At 60.4% G+C, this 19,201-nt stretch overlaps 1 protein-coding gene across 3 annotated transcripts in view; it reads left to right on the forward strand.

Annotated features, from left to right (window-relative positions):
- The window catches only part of SRBD1 (S1 RNA binding domain 1), a 75,980-nt gene that overhangs the window by 5,776 nt on the left and 51,003 nt on the right, over positions 1-19,201 (forward strand). For all 3 annotated transcript variants that reach the window (XM_078879026.1, XM_078879028.1, XM_078879027.1), the window contains exon 2: positions 10,188-10,330. In XM_078879026.1, the coding sequence (XP_078735152.1) occupies positions 10,221-10,330 (110 nt within the window). In that variant the 5' untranslated portion in view covers positions 10,188-10,220. The remainder of the gene's footprint in view (positions 1-10,187; positions 10,331-19,201) is intronic.

Genomic DNA, 19,201 nt, shown 5'->3' on the forward strand with positions numbered 1-19,201 from the left:
GGGGGGTTGGGCAGGGGGTGGCGAACATTGACTCGTGGGGGTTGTTCCAGGGTCTTTTAATGCACTGGGACGGAAAAACCCGCCGCCAGCAGCTCGTGGTGCCTGCAGCATTGAGGGGTAAGGTGGTATGGGCTGTTCATGAGCGGCTTCTGCACTTGGGGGTTCACAAGACCTTTGCCACGCTCCAGCTCGATTTCTTCTGGCCGGGCATGGCAAAGGACGTGGGGGATCTCCTGGGGTCGTGCACGCAATGCGCGCAGCGAAAGCCACCAGCTAGGGGGTCCAACCCTCCGCTGCAGTCCATAAAGGTTTCCCGGGTTAACGAGCTCGTTGCGCTAGACATACTCGGGCCATTTCCCGCTACACCCAGGGGGAATAGGTATTTATTGACGGGTCGAATACTTCACGAGATGGCCTATGGCCTGGCCCCTGGCCAACCAGTCGGCAGCAGCCATCGCGGAGGCCTTTGTCCAGGGCTATGTCCTCGACAAAGGTGCTCCGGAACGGCTGCTTACTGACCAGGGTAAGAATTTTTAGGGAAAACACCTCTTGGGTACGGAGAAAATTCGGACCTCCCCGTATCACCCTCAAACTGACGGGATGGTGGAACGGCTGCATCGGACCATCACGTCTATGCTGTCCCAACAGGTGTCCGAATCCCAGACAGATTGGGACCTTCGCATAGCCGGTGTGTTGCAGGCCTACAGGATGGCTCCCCATGCGGCCACCGGATTTTCCCCTTTCTTTTTAATGTATGGCCGCGAGGCTAACCCCCCTGTGACGACCCAGCTGAAGCTCTCGGCGCCTCAGGCGAAGTCTACCTTGTCCGAACACGTTAAATTTAACATCAGCAAATTGTCTGAGGCGCGGGAAGCGGCCGTGCAAAATTCTGAACTCCGCCAGAAGGCGAACGAGAGGCTTCGGCTGGGGCGGGTACATGTGTTCAAATGGAAACCAGGGGACAGGGCATGGTTGCACTGTCCCCAGGTGCCACTGGCAACCTCGTCAAAGTTGGTACGGCCGTGGCGGGGGCCAGTGGAGGTCGTACAGGTCTTACGGCCGCAATGTGTTCGCGTCAAATGGGGGAGGCGTCGGTGGTACGTGCACCCCTCAAGGTTGAAACCGTTCATTGCGCCGGCCCGTGGTTCACACACACACACGCATGGCCAAACGTGTGAGGGGTCCGCCGACTCCCCGACGTCGCTGCTCTCGCCTAACATGACATCAACTGTTCCATCTCCAGGTGCAACAGGAGTGACGGGTCCACGCCCGCCAACCCCTCCCGGAGGGGTCGGGGGTCACTCGGCAGCGACGCCAGACTCTCTTGCACCCGGACCGTCACCAACCACCACTGAGCGTGCCGGGTCGAGCCCTTGTGACGGGCCCGCCGCGAGAACGCGCGCCAAAACGCGCAGACTATTGTGAGGTCGGCCGTTGGGGGGCCCTTGCGGACAGTGGGGGAGGGGCATCCGGAGCGCGTGTATATATGTTGGGTTTGCGGAATGGGGTATTTATTCGGGAGGGTGCGCCGGGTTATTTTTTTCTCTTTCTTCTTCTACCTGTTTCCTGTTGTTGTTGTTATGACTGTTATTGTTCTTGTTAAATTTACGCGAGGCACACACGGTTTAGGGGAGGCATGCACCTTTATTCTGATTTTGTTGCAGCCGGGGACGGCTGCGAGCTGTACAGGGGGGGGTGATGTAGAGGTGTAATTGTGTATGGGAGCGGATGGCAAACAAACACAAGGGGCGTGGTTAGGGCCGTACACATAGGAGGTGGCCACACCGACGTCCGCACCTGCATCCCCCACGGGCCCCTCCCGGGGGGGCCGCGGACTATAAGAGGGGGTGAGCCGGAGGGCTCGAGGTCGAGGTATCAGCTTTAACCAGCGAAGACGGAAGACAAGCTAGAATAGGCCCCGGAGCTCCCCTGGCTCGCTGTCCTTATCAGGGCCGACCAGGGCAAGCCGGTGGCGTGGCCCCGAGAGCCCAGACTGACGAGCAGGTCTGGGAACTCAGGGGGTCGGATCCCAGCTTGACCAGGGCTGGGACAGGTAGCCTCCCCTAGCTCCCTAGTGGAGGACTTGGGCTTAGGTTAGCGGGGCTTAGATGTTGTGTTTCCCTGTTAGCCGAGTAAGGGGACGTTACCCCTTAGGTCCTGTGTATACTCGCTAACTGTATACAAGTTGTGTTAATAAATAAGTGTGCCTCCGATCCCGTCGTCAAGCCTCCTGAGTAATTACTACACAATGATGGCCTCGCGGTGGTGGTGGTGGTGCTGGGGGGGGGGGGGTGCTGCTGGGGGGTGGTGGTGGTGCTGGGGGATGGTGGTGGTGCTGGGGGATGGTGGTGGTGGTGGTGCTGGCGGTGGTGGTGCTGGGGGGTGGTGGTGGTGGTACTGGGGATAGTGGTGGTGGTGGTGGTGCTGGGGGGTGGTGGTGCTGGGAGGTGGTGGTGGTGGTGCTGGGGGGTGGTGGTGGTGCTGGGTGGTGGTTGTGGTGGTGGTGCTGGGGGGTGGTGGTGGTGCTGGGGGGTGGTGGTGGTGGTGCTGGGGGGTGGTGGTGGTGGTGCTGGGGGGCGGTGGTGGTGGTACTGGGGATAGTGGTGGTGGTGGTGCTGGGGGGTGGTGGTGGCGCTGGGAGGTGGTGGTGGTGGTGCTGGGGGGTGGTGGTGGTGCTGGGTGGTGGTTGTGGTGGTGGTGCTGGGGGGTGGTGGTGGTGCTGGGTGGTGGTGGTGGTGCTGGGTGGTGGTGGTGGTGCTGGGGGGTGGTGGTGCTGGGTGGTGGTGGTGCTGGGTGGTGGTGGTGGTGCTGGGTGGTGGTGCTGGGGGGTGGTGGTGCTGGGTGGTGGTGCTGGGGGGTGGTGGTGGTGGTGCTGGGGGGTGGTGGTGGTGGTGGTGCTGGGGGGTGGTGGTGGTGGTGGTGCTGGGGGGTGGTGGTGGTGGTGGTGCTGGGGGGTGGTGGTGGTGGTGGTGCTGGGGGGTGGTGGTGCTGGGGGGTGGTGGTGGTGGTGCTGGGTAGTGGTGGTGGTGGTGCTGGGGGGTGGTGGTGGTGGTGCTGGGGGGTGGTGGTGCTGGGTGGTGGTGCTGGGGGGTGGTGGTGGTGGTGCTGGGGGGTGGTGGTGGTGGTGCTGGGGGGTGGTGGTGGTGGTGCTGGGTGGTGGTGGTGGTGCTGGGGGGTGGTGGTGGTGGTGCTGGGTAGGGGTGGTGGTGGTGGTGCTGGGTAGGGGTGGTGGTGGTGCTGGGGGGTGGTGGTGGTGGTGCTGGGGGGTGGTGGTGGTGGTGCTGGGTGGTGGTTGTGGTGGTGGTGGTGCTGGGGGATGGTGGTGGTGGTGCTGGGGGGTGGTGGTGCTGGGGGGTGGTGGTGGTGGTGCTGGGTGGTGGTGGTGGTGGTGCTGGGTGGTCGTGGTGGTGCTGGGGGGTGGTGGTGGTGCTGGGGGGTGGTGGTGGTGGTGGTGCTGGGGGGTGGTGGTGGTGCTGGGGGGTGGTGGTGGTGGTGGTGGTGCTGGGTGGTGGTGCTGGGTGGTGGTGGTGGTGCTGGGTGGTGGTGGTGGTGGTGCTGGGGGGTGGTGGTGGTGGTGCTGGGGGGTGGTGGTGCTGGGGGGTGGTGGTGCTGGGGGGTGGTGGTGGTGCTGGGGGGTGGTGGTGGTGGTGCTGGGGGGTGGTGGTTGTGGTGGTGCTGGGGGGTGGTGGTGCTGGGTGGTGGTGGTGCTGGGTGGTGGTGGTGCTGGGGGGTGGTGGTGATGGTGCTGGGTGGTGGTGGTGGTGGTGCTGGGGGGTGGTGGTGGTGGTGGTTGTGGTGGTGGTGCTGGGGGGTGGTGGTGGTGGTGCTGGGTGGTGGTGGTGCTGGGGGGTGGTGGTGGTGGTGCTGGGGGGTGGTGGTGGTGGTGCTGGGGGGTGGTGGTGGTGGTTGTGCTGGGGGGTGGTGCTGGTGCTGGGTGGTGGTGGTGGTGCTGGGGGGTGGTGGTGGTGGTGCTGGGGGGTGGTGGTGGTGGTGGTGCTGGGGGGTGGTGGTACTGGGGGGTGGTGGTGGTGCTGGGTGGTGGTGGTGGTGGTGCTGGGGGGTGGTGGTGGTGGGTGGTGGTGGTGGTGCTGGGGGGTGGTGGTGGTGGGTGGTGGTGGTGGTGCTGGGGGGTGGTGGTGGTGGTGCTGGGGGGTGGTGGTGGTGGTGCTGGGGGGTGGTGGTGGTGGTGCTGGGGGGTGGTGGTGGTGGTGCTGGGGGGTGGTGGTGGTGGTGGTGGTGGTGCTGGGGGGTGGTGGTGGTGGTGCTGGGGGTGGTGGTGGTGGTGCTGGGGGTGGTGGTGGTGGTGCTGGGGGGTGGTGGTGGTGGTGGTGGTGCTGGGGGGTGGTGGTGGTGGTGGTGGTGCTGGGGGGTGATGGTGGTGCTGGGTGGTGGTGGTGATGGTGATGCTGGGGGTGGTAGTGGTGGTGCTGGGGGGTGGTGGTGGTGCTGGGGGGTGGTGGTGGTGCTGGGGGGTGGTGGTGGTGTTGGTGCTGGGGGATGGTGGTGGTGGTGCTGGGGGGTGGTGGTGGTGGTGGTGCTGGGGGGTGGTGGTGGTGGTGCTGGGGGGTGGTGGTACTGGGGGGTGGTGGTGGTGGTGCTGGGGGGTGGTGGTGGTGGTGCTGGGGGGTGGTGGTGGTGGTGCTGGGTGCTGGTGGTGGTGGTGCTGGGGGGTGGTGGTGGTGGTGGTGGTGGTGCTGGGTGGTGGTGGTGGTGCTGGTTGGTGGTGGTGGTGCTGGGTGGTGGTGGTGGTGCTGGGGGGTGGTGGTGGTGGTGCTGGGGGGTGGTGGTGGTGGTGCTGGGGGGGGTGGTGGTGGTGGTGCTGGGGGGTGGTGGTGGTGGTGCTGGGGGTGGTGGTGGTGGTGCTGGGGGGTGGTGGTGGTGGTGCTGGGGGGTGATGGTGGTGCTGGGTGGTGGTGGTGGTGGTGGGGGTGGTAGTGGTGGTGCTGGGGGGTGGTGGTGGTGGTGCTGGGGGGTGGTGGTGGTGCTGGGGGGTGGTGGTGGTGTTGGTGCTGGGGGGTGGTGGTGGTGGTGCTGGGGGGTGGTGGTGGTGGTGGTGGTGCTGGGGGGTGGTGGTGGTGCTGGGTGGTGGTGGTGGTGGTGGTGCTGGGTAGTGGTGGTGGTGGTGCTGGGGGGTGGTGGTGGTGGTGCTGGGGGGTGGTGGTGCTGGGTGGTGGTGCTGGGGGGTGGTGGTGGTGGTGCTGGGGGGTGGTGGTGGTGGTGCTGGGGGGTGGTGGTGGTGGTGCTGGGTGGTGGTGGTGGTGCTGGGGGGTGGTGGTGGTGGTGCTGGGTAGGGGTGGTGGTGGTGGTGCTGGGTAGGGGTGGTGGTGGTGCTGGGGGGTGGTGGTGGTGGTGCTGGGGGGTGGTGGTGGTGGTGCTGGGTGGTGGTTGTGGTGGTGGTGGTGCTGGGGGATGGTGGTGGTGGTGCTGGGGGGTGGTGGTGCTGGGGGGTGGTGGTGGTGGTGGTGCTGGGTGGTGGTGGTGGTGGTGCTGGGTGGTCGTGGTGGTGCTGGGGGGTGGTGGTGGTGCTGGGGGGTGGTGGTGGTGGTGGTGCTGGGGGGTGGTGGTGGTGCTGGGGGGTGGTGGTGGTGGTGGTGGTGCTGGGTGGTGGTGCTGGGTGGTGGTGGTGGTGCTGGGTGGTGGTGGTGGTGGTGCTGGGGGGTGGTGGTGGTGGTGCTGGGGGGTGGTGGTGCTGGGGGGTGGTGGTGCTGGGGGGTGGTGGTGGTGCTGGGGGGTGGTGGTGGTGGTGCTGGGGGGTGGTGGTTGTGGTGGTGCTGGGGGGTGGTGGTGCTGGGTGGTGGTGGTGGTGGTGCTGGGGGGTGGTGGTGATGGTGCTGGGTGGTGGTGGTGGTGGTGCTGGGGGGTGGTGGTGGTGGTGGTTGTGGTGGTGGTGCTGGGGGGTGGTGGTGGTGGTGCTGGGTGGTGGTGGTGCTGGGGGGTGGTGGTGGTGGTGCTGGGGGGTGGTGGTGGTGGTGCTGGGGGGTGGTGGTGGTGGTTGTGCTGGGGGGTGGTGCTGGTGCTGGGTGGTGGTGGTGGTGCTGGGGGGTGGTGGTGGTGGTGCTGGGGGGTGGTGGTGGTGGTGGTGCTGGGGGGTGGTGGTACTGGGGGGTGGTGGTGGTGCTGGGTGGTGGTGGTGGTGGTGCTGGGGGGTGGTGGTGGTGGGTGGTGGTGGTGGTGCTGGGGGGTGGTGGTGGTGGGTGGTGGTGGTGGTGCTGGGGGGTGGTGGTGGTGGTGCTGGGGGGTGGTGGTGGTGGTGCTGGGGGGTGGTGGTGGTGGTGCTGGGGGGTGGTGGTGGTGGTGCTGGGGGGTGGTGGTGGTGGTGGTGGTGCTGGGGGGTGGTGGTGGTGGTGCTGGGGGTGGTGGTGGTGGTGCTGGGGGTGGTGGTGGTGGTGGTGCTGGGGGGTGGTGGTGGTGGTGGTGGTGCTGGGGGGTGGTGGTGGTGGTGGTGGTGCTGGGGGGTGATGGTGGTGCTGGGTGGTGGTGGTGATGGTGATGCTGGGGGTGGTAGTGGTGGTGCTGGGGGGTGGTGGTGGTGCTGGGGGGTGGTGGTGCTGGGTGGTGGTGCTGGGGGGTGGTGGTGGTGGTGCTGGGGGGTGGTGGTGGTGGTGCTGGGGGGTGGTGGTGGTGGTGCTGGGTGGTGGTGGTGGTGCTGGGGGGTGGTGGTGGTGGTGCTGGGTAGGGGTGGTGGTGGTGGTGCTGGGTAGGGGTGGTGGTGGTGCTGGGGGGTGGTGGTGGTGGTGCTGGGGGGTGGTGGTGGTGGTGCTGGGGGGTGGTGGTGGTGGTGCTGGGTGGTGGTTGTGGTGGTGGTGGTGCTGGGGGATGGTGGTGGTGGTGCTGGGGGGTGGTGGTGCTGGGGGGTGGTGGTGGTGGTGGTGCTGGGTGGTGGTGGTGGTGGTGCTGGGTGGTCGTGGTGGTGCTGGGGGGTGGTGGTGGTGCTGGGGGGTGGTGGTGGTGCTGGGGGGTGGTGGTGGTGGTGGTGGTGCTGGGTGGTGGTGCTGGGTGGTGGTGGTGGTGGTGCTGGGTGGTGGTGGTGGTGGTGCTGGGGGGTGGTGGTGGTGGTGCTGGGGGGTGGTGGTGCTGGGGGGTGGTGGTGCTGGGGGGTGGTGGTGGTGCTGGGGGGTGGTGGTGGTGGTGCTGGGGGGTGGTGGTTGTGGTGGTGCTGGGGGGTGGTGGTGCTGGGTGGTGGTGGTGCTGGGTGGTGGTGGTGGTGCTGGGGGGTGGTGGTGATGGTGCTGGGTGGTGGTGGTGGTGGTGCTGGGGGGTGGTGGTGGTGGTGGTTGTGGTGGTGGTGCTGGGGGGTGGTGGTGGTGGTGCTGGGTGGTGGTGGTGCTGGGGGGTGGTGGTGGTGGTGCTGGGGGGTGGTGGTGGTGGTGCTGGGGGGTGGTGGTGGTGGTTGTGCTGGGGGGTGGTGCTGGTGCTGGGTGGTGGTGGTGGTGCTGGGGGGTGGTGGTGGTGGTGCTGGGGGGTGGTGGTGGTGGTGGTGCTGGGGGGTGGTGGTACTGGGGGGTGGTGGTGGTGCTGGGTGGTGGTGGTGCTGGGGGGTGGTGGTGGTGGGTGGTGGTGGTGGTGCTGGGGGGTGGTGGTGGTGGGTGGTGGTGGTGGTGCTGGGGGGTGGTGGTGGTGGTGCTGGGGGGTGGTGGTGGTGGTGCTGGGGGGTGGTGGTGGTGGTGCTGGGGGGTGGTGGTGGTGGTGCTGGGGGGTGGTGGTGGTGGTGGTGGTGCTGGGGGGTGGTGGTGGTGGTGCTGGGGGTGGTGGTGGTGGTGCTGGGGGTGGTGGTGGTGGTGCTGGGGGGTGGTGGTGGTGGTGGTGGTGCTGGGGGGTGGTGGTGGTGGTGGTGGTGCTGGGGGGTGATGGTGGTGCTGGGTGGTGGTGGTGATGGTGATGCTGGGGGTGGTAGTGGTGGTGCTGGGGGGTGGTGGTGGTGCTGGGGGGTGGTGGTGGTGCTGGGGGGTGGTGGTGGTGTTGGTGCTGGGGGATGGTGGTGGTGGTGCTGGGGGGTGGTGGTGGTGGTGGTGCTGGGGGGGGGTGGTGGTGGTGGTGGTGGTGCTGGGGGGTGGTGGTGGTGGTGCTGGGGGGTGGTGGTACTGGGGGGTGGTGGTGGTGGTGCTGGGGGGTGGTGGTGGTGGTGCTGGGGGGTGGTGGTGGTGGTGCTGGGTGCTGGTGGTGGTGGTGCTGGGGGGTGGTGGTGGTGGTGGTGGTGGTGCTGGGTGGTGGTGGTGGTGCTGGTTGGTGGTGGTGGTGCTGGGTGGTGGTGGTGGTGCTGGGGGGTGGTGGTGGTGGTGCTGGGGGGTGGTGGTGGTGGTGCTGGGGGGGGTGGTGGTGGTGGTGCTGGGGGGTGGTGGTGGTGGTGCTGGGGGTGGTGGTGGTGGTGCTGGGGGGTGGTGGTGGTGGTGCTGGGGGGTGATGGTGGTGCTGGGTGGTGGTGGTGGTGGTGGTGGTGGGGGTGGTAGTGGTGGTGCTGGGGGGTGGTGGTGGTGGTGCTGGGGGGTGGTGGTGGTGCTGGGGGGTGGTGGTGGTGTTGGTGCTGGGGGGTGGTGGTGGTGGTGCTGGGGGGTGGTGGTGGTGGTGGTGGTGCTGGGGGGTGGTGGTGGTGCTGGGTGGTGGTGGTGGTGGTGGTGCTGGGGGGTCTGGTGGTGGTGGTGCTGGGGGGTCTGGTGGTGGTGGTGCTGGGGGGTGGTGGTGTGCTGGGTGGTGGTGTGCTGGGTGGTGGTGGTGCTGGGGGGTGGTGGTGGTGGTGGTGGTGCTGGGAGGTGGTGGTGGTGGTGGTGCTGGGGGGTGGTGGTGGTGGTGCTGGGGGGTGGTGGTGCTGGGGGGTGGGCGACGTCTCTGCTTCTACTGTGGCTGCGTGACCCCAATTGTGGGGTTTTGGAGGGAACTTTTGAGCATTAGGGATGTGGTTTGGCCAATGGCTGTTAGAGAGTTGTGGCTTTTATTTTAGCTAGGGGAGCACCTGGAGAAAGCCCACGTAGAACAAGGGGAAAACATACCAACTTAACCATTTTTTTCCATTATAGAGGTGTTTTTTTGTGTTCGGTTAAATTGCGTTAATATGGATGTGCCTTTAAACCCCACACAGCCAATCAGAAAGGGTTTGTCATGTCAAACAAAAGGTGGAAATTCGTTAAAATTTCAGCACTAAACCGGTTGTGTGTTGGAGAGTAAGCCCACAGCAACATTTACAATTCGAGTACCGTGACTTTTCGCCAGTAATTAAAACAATAACAACGAGCAGTAGCATCATCAGGCCACAGCCAGGAGTTGCAGAGAAATCCTCCTCCTGTTTCGGTCTTAAACAGACGGGGGGGGGGGGGTGGTCAATGTGATGTCGTCAATTGTGAGCCAATCAGTTGCCAAGACCCGGATGGTGGGGGTGAATGTATTCGAATAATCCTGATTTGAAGCTTTCGTGACTGCAGGAATCCAAACTCTTTGGTTCTTTCGGTAAAGTCACGTAGGTAGAAAATACAATAAATCACGACGTTTCGGTCTGCTGCCTCAGCTGCCTCAGCAGCAGGCCATGCTTTCCCATCTGATGACGGACGCTTGTGTTGCGCCCGAAACGTCGTGATTTATTTTATTTTATACCTACGTGACTTTACCGAAAGAACCAAAGAGTATGTATTCGAATACATTACAATGGATATCTATTATTGGTGGGGTTATTGTGCTAAACTTTGTTCTATTTGTCAGGTGTCAGGCCTCGCTGAGCTGTGTAGCACTTCTTTCAGAAGTGACCTGGCCATCACAAGTTATAGCTCAATGAAGTGGCTATCAACATCATCGCGTGGACATTTATAGCGACCAAAATATTCTCAACGCGTGATGTTGATTCTAAATGTGGAGGGAATAACTGAAGGACCCGGAGAAAAAAACCACGCAACCACGGGGAGAGAGAGACAGACACAGACTCCAAATATACAGTAGGCATCATCAGAGTCGGGATCGAGCCCACCACCTCCTGTATACCAGGCGAGGTAGTTAACATCTCGCCAGAGAGAGGCACCCAAGTCTGGAGTTGAACCCAGGATCTTTTTTCTATGAGGCACGTGTGTTACCAGCACTGATGATGATAATCATAATAATGGTGGTGATGGTAATTATGATCATGAGGATGTTGGCAGTGATGATGGTGATGATGATAATGAGGATGGTGGTGGTGATGATGATTGTGGTTTGTCGTGTGTTGTAAGCGTCTCCCTGAGCAGACGTTGCTGGTGGCGTTGATGGAGCGACTGCGGCCAAACAGGAAGGCAGCGATCATCCTCCACGACGAGGATGACGATCAAGAGTCGATGTCGGACAGCGACGAATGGATGCCAAGCGACAATGACACGTGAGGATGTGGGGACGATCTGGGGAACTGTGAATGCCATCGTTTTGGTGACACAGTGGCTGGGATATGTTAACTACCTCAACCGATACACAAGAGGTCGTGGGTTTGATCGCGACCCTGACCCCTGCTGTATATTTGGAGTTGTGGTCGTGTGGATTTTTCTCCGGGTCCTCCGCTTTTTCCCTCCACAATTATAATCAACATTACTATGTGCTTAGAGCAATTGGCCACTATAAGGCTCACTTTGTTTAGGGCTATCTCTTTGCGATGGCCAAGTCGCTTCTGAACAAAGAGCTGCCCAGCTCAGTGGGGCCTTACGTGGTAAAATAAACAATACTTCGATCGTTCCTTTAGAGGGCCTCACGTTTTGCAAGCATAGAAAAGGGAAGGCATGACCGTGGGTGAGAAGACAGCTTTTGTATGGAGCGACAGGGTCAGGAAATTTCGACATCAGCGTTACAATAATGCCGCTCGACTCGATTCGGAGTGAGACCTCAACTGCCAAACTAGAGCTGGTCATAAGCGCACTGCCCCAAATACGAAAACTTCTCCACTCTTTCCATAACGGTAAAATAAAACATTTTAATAGTTTTTTTTTACGCTTTTAAGCGGCTGGTTGCAGAGACTGCGCCGCGGGGTCGCAGACACGGCGCCGCGGGGTCGCGGACAAGGCGTTGCGACCGCGATCCCGTTGTTGCAAGTTACCTTTGTCTTTCCAGCTGGTGACGCGATTGGGCTGCCTGCCCTGCGTCGATGGGAAGGATGCCCTGGTGGTGCACGTAGTTTTTCCAGGGGCCTGCCCACCATCATGAAAGTCCTTAATGATTGTGAGCGGAGAGTCGGGGACTTAGAAAGCACGAAGAACAATCCCAGAGCCCAGGCCTACTGATTGTATCATAGGCCTTGACCAGGTCAATAAAGCAGAGATATAGGTCCTGTTGGAATTCGCTGCACCTCTGCTGTAGCAGACGGACAGAAAATATGGCATCTGTGCAGCTCTGCCTTGGCCTGAAACCGCATTGGGTCTCGTCAAGCCTCTACTTAGCGTGCCTGGCAAGGCGATGTTGAATAATCCTTGCTAGGACCTTTCCCGACACAATGAGGAGGGAGATGCCACTGTAGTTGTGACAGTCTGTGTGGTCCCCCTTCTTAAAGAGGGGGGATCACCAGGGCATCCTTCCAATCTTGTGGAACCCACCCAATGGTCAAGACTGTTATTACGGTGTCATTTTGGGCAGTCTGTGCACAAACGCCACCCTCCCTCAGCATTTTGCTTGAGCGGTCATCTCTGCCCCACGCTTTTCCTGGTCTAAGACTCCAGATTGCCTTCTGTACTTCCTCAACAGATGGCACCTCAGCCAGCCACTCGCAGGGGGTGACTACTTCCAATATTTGAGGCCTCAGCAGGGTCATCCCCACATTGTCCCATGACGTTTTCCAGGTTGAGGGATTTAACCTTCCCCAAGACATCAGAGAAATGCTCAGCAAATCTGCAAACCTGTTCCTGGGGGTTGGAGATTGGATCACCGTTCTTTCCTATAATGATGGTGATAGGTGTGGTGCTGCAAGTTACTTTTTCGATGGAGTTCAAGAGTGATTTGGAATCGCGGGGTACTGAGGCAGACTCCATCTCCTCAGCAAATCGTGACGATCGCACATCCTTGCAACGCTGCACGGATCTCCGAACCTCAGAGTGAAAGCTGCGGTAGGTCCTGGTGTCAAGGACATGGGCCCGCATCCGCTCTGCCATCACTATATAGTGTGGCAGATTTTCTTGCTTGGATCCGGCGTGCATCCATGATGTTGTGTGGATGTGTCGATGCCGGAACAGCGTGTTGGTAATTACAAGCCCATGGGCTGCACAAAAATCTAGCAGCCTCCTGCCGTTATTATTGAGCTGATCTGGCCCATGCCTTCCAATCACTCCAGACCAGGTGCCAGCATCATGACCAACTCGGGCATTAAAGTCACCCAACAGGATGACTTTATCCCGAGGGGCTACTTTAGAAAGCACCTGTGACAGGAGGTCATAGAAGGCATCTGGCTCATCGGCCTTGACTGCATCCCTCCACTGATGTTCATCTTCGGTGGGGGCATAAGAAACCACCACTCCTTGCCTCCGGTTGATGGGAAGGTGAGCCCAAAGTAGCCTGGGGCTTACAGCTTCCCACACCTCACCGCCACGCTCCCACGCCTCCTTCATTCTTTTGTTCAGAAGAGACACTCCCTGTTGTTTGGCAGTCTCTTGCCCCGAGTAGAGGACTGTCCACCCCTCATGGTGGCAGGAGCCAGAGCCGGTCCACCGGACCTCCTGAAAACTGCAGAGATCCAAGCAGTACAGGTCCAGCTCCCGACAGAGGAGTGGCAGCCTCTCCTCCGCAGTGAGCATTCGAACATTCCACGTGGCCACTCACAATGGCTTTTTTCTGTTTCTGGAGGAACCTCGAGGGTAAGATTCAGTCTCCTCGCTCCGCCAAGTGGGATTTGGCCAGGAGATGTCATAGACGCCCGTCCCACCGGGGCCTCAGGTACTTGCTTAGTTAGATTTTTTCCATGTAGTTTAGTGGTAGTTAGGTTGAAGGTGGAGGGGTCACCAGCCCCTCGCACCCATGCAGAGCCCCCTTTGGCCGCTGTGGTGGCTACAAACGCCATGAGGGGAATGGCCAATTGACTTGGCCTTCCCCCCATGGCACTGCTCATCACAGCGTTACCGTTCGGCACCCCCGAGGATGTCGGGGGTTGTGTTGTCGGACACACGTACACACCCACAGAAACACACTTATATCCACACACACATGTATGGTTACGTGTAGTGCTGATCATGGAGACACACACTTGAACTTGGAGGCAACGTTTATTACAACTCCCAAATGTACACTGGTTCTACTGCTAGGTGATAGCTGCACGGTTAACTATGTGAGCAGCGGGTTAACTACACGAACGGGTCAGCCAGCTTACATGCTGCCTCACCCACAATGCTGAGCGAAGACCGAAGAGACGTAGCAGCCAGGGTTGATTCCACAGACGAGCCCCGATCGCTCTCAGGGCTTCCCCTTTATCCTCTCCGAGCGTGGCCTCGCTCCGCCCTCGGCTACGCCCCCTTCTGGATCTTGCTACAAGGCTCTCGGCTCCACGTCACGTATCCCTCGAGCCCCCTTCGGCCCCCTTGCTACCGTGTCTAGGTCATCTGCCCACTCTGGTTCAGACGGAGTATCACATCCTCACTTGCTCTCCTTAAACCCTCACTAAAACCATGCCCCCGATGGCCAGCTTCTATATCAACCTCTGGTCTGGTGGCAGAGAGGACTCCCGACGTGCGTTTCCACTCCTGCGACAGTAGCTGGCGCTAAGCACCATAGTGACACCAACAAAGTCACTACACATTTGTAGTGACTGACACAGAGACACTAAGAGTAGGAGGCACTCTATTTATTCACGGTCCACACAGAGTAACTACAGCCCCCAGTCAGGACAGCTGGCAGGGTGCCTGACTGACGGCACCGAGCAGATGAAGATGGCGGCGAAGACTCCAGCAGCACGACGAGGGGACCTCACTCCAGGCAACAGCCCCGAGCCTTCGCTCGGGGTCCCCTTTTATCCTCCCGGCGTGGCCTCGCTCCGCCCCCGCAACACCTCCCTTCTAGAACCTACTGGTGGGTTCCCGGGGCTCCCCGATGGGCCCCTTCTGTGACCTTTCCCCTACATCGCTCTCTCTGGTTTATTACGTGACCTACTGTCAGACAGGCTGCTGCAACTGCAGGTCCCCTTCTGTGCCATCAACCAGCACTATGCTTCGTAGTGACCAATTCCATATCACTACACATATTTAGCCTTAACAGGCTGTTGGGGCAAGTGCTGTTAGCAAGCACCTATGCAGGCCGGCACGGCACATGAGGGGGTCGGTGGCCAGCACCACACCCGGCCGCCTTTGTCTCCCCAGTGGCGATGTTTGCACACCACACCAGGTACTCATTTGAGGCTGAGTCGACCTAGGGGAGGCCCATGACCGGCTCAGATAATCGTCAATGGTGTTGGCCGTGAGCGGGAATCGAACTCTGGTCACCAGGTTCGTAGCGCAGCGCGCCACCGCTCCACCGCCGCTCCCCATATAAGACACATGTACAGATGTAGTAAGTTCGAGGAGACGAGGTCGGAGTTGAGGCACACTCTGTTTATTAACTCAGTGACAGGCACAATAGTTGAAGGGGTAACGGCCCCTTCACCCGTACTATGGGAAACCCACCCTAGTACTATGCCCTCTGTCCTGTTCCCCAGTCCTCCTCTACTGGGCTACGGGAGGCTGACTGATCTGGCCCTGGCAAGCACAGATCTCGGCACCAGCTAAGCCGGCCTTGCCCTGACAAGGGCAGAGGTCCGGGAGCTCTTGGGCCGCGCCGCTGGCTTACCCAGCTCGGCCCTGACAAGGGCAGCGAGACAGGGGAGTCCCAGGGCCTAATCTCCAAGTCTTCAATCTTCACTGGTCAGCTTCGTGTCGTACTGCCCCGAGCTCTCTGGCTCCCCGCCTTTTATAGGGATCCCCTCAGAGGGCTGGGGGCGTGGGGGATCACGGATGCGGACGTCGGTGCGACCACCCGTGTGTGTGAGTGCACACACCCCTGTGTTTCTCGTCCGCCGTTTCTCCCGTAATAACCCCTACATCACCCCCCCCTGTACAGCTCGCAGCCGTCCCGGCTGCAACAATTCCTCAACCCCCAAGAATAAGGATTAACCCCCGTCAACACGCGTGTGCCTCGTAACCGTAACAATAACAAGAACAAGTGTAACAACAACAACACAACAACTACAACAACAACAACCGACGGTCCCCTATACGTACCCACTTCCCCAAAATGCAACATATATACCGAACGTGGTTCCCCATCCCCATGCACCCAACAGGAAAAAAAACGCAGGTGAGTGAGCCCACCAGCAGCGGAACGCGCGTGGAAAGCACACAATAACCGGCGCGTCTTGGCGCGTGTCCGTGCAGCGGGCCCGTCACAAGGGCCCGACCTGGTAGGGTCGGCGGCAGGTGGTAAATGTACAGGTGCGCGGCGCACCGGCATCCTGGACGAGCCAGCGTCGACCTCCGTTGAGGAGGCTGGCGGCAGAGAGGGCATCAGTCCTCGGACCCCTGAAGACGGAACAGTTAGCAGCGGATCAGAGGCAGACGGCGACCCCGCCCTCCCGGAGTCAGTGGACCCCCCACATGTTCGGCCATAGTCATGAGAGGAAGCATGTGGAGCAAAGAACGGCTTCAACCGTGAAGGGTGGACAAACCACCGACGTTTCCCCCATTTAATGCGAACACATTGCGGCCGCATAACCTGCACAATTTCCACGGGGCCCCTCCATGGCCTCAACAACTTCGACGAGGTGGCCAATGGCACCTGGGGGCAGTGCAGCCACGCTCTGTCACCCGGGTGCCATTCGTGCGTGTGTGACCGGCGCGATCGCAACTTTTCGTTTTGCTTCTGGCGCGAGGCAGAGTTTTGCATGGCCGCCTCCCGTGCCTCAGCCAACCGGAGGACGTTAAACTTAACATGGTCCGCCAACTTAGATTTAGCGTGCGGCGCGGTACATTTCAGCTGAGTCGCGACAGGCGGGTCAACTTCGCGGCCATACATTAAAAAAAACGGCGAGAATCCGGTCGCCGCGTGAGGAGCCATTCTGTATGCTGCTCGGACTCCAGGAATCTGAAGGTCCCAGTCGGTTTGGGACTCAGATACCTGGTTGGATAGCATGGACGTAAGAGTCCTATGCAGGCGTTCTACCATCCCATCCGTTTGTGGGTGGTAAGGCGAAGTACGAATTTTCTTCGTACCCAGAAGCTCACACACCTCGTGTAAAAGGGCACTAGTGAAATTCTTTCCCTGATCGGTTAACAACTGTTCCGGAGCGCCCTTGTCAAGGACATATCCGTGAACAAAAGCCTCTGCAACGGCCGCTGCTGACTGGTTGGCGAGGGGCCAAGCCATAGGCCATCGCGTGAAATACTCGACGCCAACCAGCAGGTACTTATTACCCCTCGGCGTGGAGGGAAACGGCCCCAAATATCGAGGGCGACAAGCTCATTAACCCGGGTGACCGAAATAGACTGGAGTGGTGGGCAGGCTCCCCTCGCCGGCGGTTTGCGTTGGGCACACTGGGTACAAGATTGCAAGAGATCGTCCACATCCCTTGCCATGCCCGGCCAAAAGAAATTAAGCTGGAGCATGGCAAGGGTTTTGAGGGTGCCCAGGTGCAGGAGCCGCTCGTGAGCGGCCCATACAGCCCTACCCCTCAACGCGGAAGGCACCACCAGCCTGTGGCGGCGGATCGTACCGTCCCAATGCATGAGGAGGCCCTGGCACAACCCCCATGAGTCAACGCCCGACTTTCCCTGAGCGGATCCTTCCGCGCGACGCCCTAGCGCCAGGAGGGAAGCATCCTCCATTTGGAGGCGCCCCCACTCCGCACATGACAAGCCCAACAGGGAATCCTTCCCTCCCACCGCAATAGGGTCAACGTCCGAAGGGGCCTCAACAGCGGCCGCTAGGACCGGATTGTGGCCGTCGTTTGCCGATTTGCAACGCCCCGAGCCCAAGAAACAGGTGCAATCAGAAGCGACCTGCAGGCGTGACAGGGCATCGGCATTGGTGTGGCGAATCCCCTTACGGTAAGTTGTTTCGAAATCGAAATCCTGAATGATCTCCAGCCATCGGGACAACTGCCCCGATGGCTGGTGAATACGCAGGGCATACTGCAACGCCGCATGATCTGTACGGACGGTGAAATGCCGGCCGTACAGATATGGCCGGTACTGTTGGATAAAGAAAACAATAGCCAACAGTTCGCGGCGGGTGACGCAGTATCGCTGCTCGGCCGGAGACAATACTCTACTACCATAAGCCACAACGCGCTCCACGCCACCCACAATTTGTGACAGCACGCCTCCAATCCCGGTATTGCTCGCGTCCGTGTCGAGCACGAGGGGCATAGAAAAATCGGGGTAGCTTAATGGCGGGGCCCCCACCAGGGCGTCCCGAAGAGAGTTAAAAGCGGCCTCCTCCTCCGGCCCCCAATGAAATTTGACCCCTTTGGACGTTAAAGCATGTAATGGCTTAGCGATGGAATCGAACTCCGCGACAAACCGGCGGTAATATGAAGCAAATCCGATGAAGCTTCTAACCTCCCCCACCGAGGTGGGAGTTGGCCAGGAGCTGACACAACGCGTTTTGGCGGGATCGGTTGAGATGCCTGACCGGCCGACGATGTGACCCAAATATTTTACAGATTCGCACAGCAAATGGCACTTTTGTGGCTTGAATTTCAAATTAGCTGCGCGCATTTTGAGAAAGACGGCCCGAAGCCTATCAAGATGTTCCTCGAACGTCTTACTGAATACGATAACGTCGTCTAGGTAAATCAAACACACCTCCCATTGCAAGCCAGCGAGAACCAATTCCATCAGGCGCTGGAACGTCGCGGGAGCGGAGTGGAGCCCCATGGGTAACCGATTGAATTGGAAGAGGCCGTGCGGCGTTCTGAAAGCTGTTTTGGGCTTAGACTTGTCGTCCAAGGGAAGTTGCCAAAATCCTGAGAGTAAATCCAAAGTGGAGAAGAATCGCGATCCCGCGAGGGCATCCAGCGATTCGTCCATTGGAGGAAGCGGGTAAGCATCGGCCACCGAGATCTTATTTAACCGCCGGAAATCAACGCAGAACCTTAGGGACCCATCGTGCTTTTTAACCAACACTATGGGTGCACCCCAAGGGCTGGTCGAGGGAGAAATGATGTCAGAAGTCAACATGTCATCTACAGCCGATTTGACATGATCCTTTTCGGCGGGACTTAACCGAAAAGGATTTTGTCGGATAGGAGCGTTGTCACCGGTGTCAATATGGTGGCGCAGCAAATTGGTACATCCGATATCGTATTTATGTTTACTAAAGACGTCGGAAAATTCCCGCAAAAGGGTGCGCAATTTAGCACGTTGTGAGTCGGACAGGTCAGGTGACTCAGCACACAGCGCCTCGAGCCAACCCTCGTCAATGTCTGAGGGCAGCCGCGACTGAGAATCGGTGGCCACCTGGCCAATGATCGGCATCTCCGCAGGTACCGGGACTGCATGTGCGAACACGGTTCCCTGCGAAACCACCGCCGTCCGTGTTCCGACATTTAGGACCGCGATAAACGGGTCCGCATCCCCTTTAACAATAGTCTGGGCCGTCACCAAATCTGGGCCATTCACCCCGGCCCTAGACGGGCCCAGCATAATGCCCTGGTCTGAGACCCCTTTAGCGAATGGTCGACGCAACCGCAGGGGCACCAGCATCTGTGCCCCCGGGGGTACGCGCACCGTTTGAGCCACGAGCGCCTGTACCGTTGCACAGGCAGTATGCAAGGCAGGGGTGGAAGGCAGGAACGTTATACGTCGGCCCAATGGAAGCTCGATGCATTGCTGGTCAATCAAAATTTTCATGGGCAATTTGGCCAAAAAGTCTGTCCCCAACAGGCACGGAATTGCCAGCGAGGAGGAGACGAATACCGGGCCAGATAGTTTAATGTCCCCGATAGAAATTTGCGCTCGAATTTGGCCGATAATACCTAACGAGCCCCCGTTCGCAGCGTAAAACGGTATGTCGACAGAGAGCAATGGGCGACTCTGAACGGGCAGGATATTATAAATCAAATCCGAAATGATAGTCGCCGAAGCTCTCGTATCGACCAGTACCCGTACCTCCACCCCGTCAATATGCCCCGTGACAACGGACGACCCCGCCGACGCAGCTACAACCCTGTGAGCCAACTCGGACCATTGGCCCGGTTGGAGCGCCCTCCCCGACAAGCCGCGATCCGACGCACCAGCACCCAAACCCCGAGACTCGT

The sequence above is a fragment of the Lampetra fluviatilis genome, chromosome 52 (assembly GCF_964198595.1).
Source record: "Lampetra fluviatilis chromosome 52, kcLamFluv1.1, whole genome shotgun sequence".
Taxonomy (NCBI): domain Eukaryota; kingdom Metazoa; phylum Chordata; class Hyperoartia; order Petromyzontiformes; family Petromyzontidae; genus Lampetra; species Lampetra fluviatilis.